The following is a 1,545-nucleotide window of genomic DNA, read 5'->3' as shown; positions in this document are numbered from 1 at the left end:
AGGAGGATCGCTTGAGCCCAGGAGTTGGAGGTTGCTGTGAGCTAGGCTGACGCCACAGCACTCTAGCCTGGGCGACACAGTGAGACTCTATCTCAAAAAAAAAAAAAAAATGCTTCCACAAGCAATGACAAAGTCTTGAAAACAATGAAAGAAATAGAAAGTCTCAGAAAATAGAAGATGAAGGCAGAACCGAGTGGAAATTTTAAAACCAAACAAATACAATAACAACAACAACAAAACCCAAACAGCTCAGCAGGCTGCACAGCAGAATGGAAAGGGAAGAGGAAAGAATCAGTCCACTTGAAGGAAAGATGATAGAAATTAGCCAATCTGAAAAAAGAGAATAAAAGACTGAAAAAAAGATTAAACAGCACCTCAGGGGCTTGCGCGACTGTAACGACAGGTCCAACAGTCATGTCGTTAGAGTATCAGAAGGAAAGGAGAAAGAGATCTGAGAGAGAATTCAAACAATGAATAATGGCTTAAAATTCCCTACATTTGGCAAAAGACATAAATCTATGTATTCAAGGAGCTTAGCAAACCCCAAATAGCATAAACCCTAGGAAATCCACACCACTACATACCATAATCCAACTTCTATTGCTAAGATCTAAAGAAGGCGGCTTGGAACACACATGAGGTGTAACTACGCGCTCGTCTGTTCTGAGGGCAAGAAATCAGCCGCCTCCGATTCCCCATTGCAACGTGACACCCAGTGCCTGGCGGATATTCAATAAATATTATTATCTGCGTGAATGAATGAATGAGAGGCAGGTCTCCGGCAAGAGGAGCCGGGCCCGGCAGGTGATGTGTGCTGAGGCACCCGGCATCCACTGCCACGTTCCAACGACACCGATTTCTACTGGTCTGAAGACAGCAGACTCACCTGATGTGCAGAAAGTGGAACAAGGGTTAGGCCAGAGTTTTTTCATCCGGAACGGCAGGACCCCAGGGGTGCTCCCTAGGTGCAGGTAGGTGGAGATGCGGCTGGTCTGAATGGCCACCAGATTGCCACCGACACCTGAGGAAAAAAGGATCTGGTTTCCCCTTCTCCGCGACAGTCTCTGAGTTATATCCCTTAAGTTCGCTTCCTCCAGGAAGCCGCCGTTGGTTGATTCAGCTTGAGGAAGGGGGCGAGGGAGGGAATTCGGGAAGGAAGCTGGGGCAAGGGAAGGGAGAGAACAGGCGGACGGCTCCACCAACTGCATGGTCAGCCCCTCTGGTAGGAGCTGACCGCAGGTCGCAGGGAGGGACAGGAAGTAGGCTTCGGACTGGCCCATCTGAGAAAATGAAAGGGATTTTTTTTTCACCTCGAGGTGGGAAGGAGAGGAAAGAAAACAGAGGGGAGGAGAGGGGAGGAGAGAGATGATCACAGGGCGACAAAGCAGGTATGTCCCAGGAGAAGCGCCCCGGACACCTCTCATGCTGGGTGGCCAGAGGGCTTTTACGGAAAGACATTTTCTGCTGCACGATGTCAAGGTTGGTGCCACGTGAGTCCCCCTGGGGCCCCCGACGGTCAGTGCAGACTCCCACGTTCACGGATGC

At 49.9% G+C, this 1,545-nt stretch overlaps 1 protein-coding gene across 1 annotated transcript in view; it reads right to left on the bottom strand.

Moving 5' to 3' along the window:
- Positions 1–646: 646 nt before the first annotated feature.
- SLC41A3 (solute carrier family 41, member 3) overlaps positions 647–1,545 on the bottom strand; it is a 10,754-nt gene continuing 9,855 nt past the window's right edge. Inside the window, exons 6-7 of the mRNA XM_012658381.1 lie at positions 824–1,021; positions 647–663 (exon numbers count right to left, since the gene is read on the bottom strand). Of these exons, the coding sequence (XP_012513835.1) occupies positions 647–663; positions 824–1,021 (215 nt within the window). The remainder of the gene's footprint in view (positions 664–823; positions 1,022–1,545) is intronic.

Source organism: Propithecus coquereli, unplaced genomic scaffold, assembly GCF_000956105.1.
Source record: "Propithecus coquereli isolate 6110/MARCELLA unplaced genomic scaffold, Pcoq_1.0 Scaffold584, whole genome shotgun sequence".
Classification (NCBI taxonomy): Eukaryota; Metazoa; Chordata; class Mammalia; order Primates; family Indriidae; genus Propithecus; species Propithecus coquereli.
The sequence above is the reverse complement of the archived record's forward strand: the minus strand, read 5'-3'. Positions and strand labels throughout refer to the sequence as shown.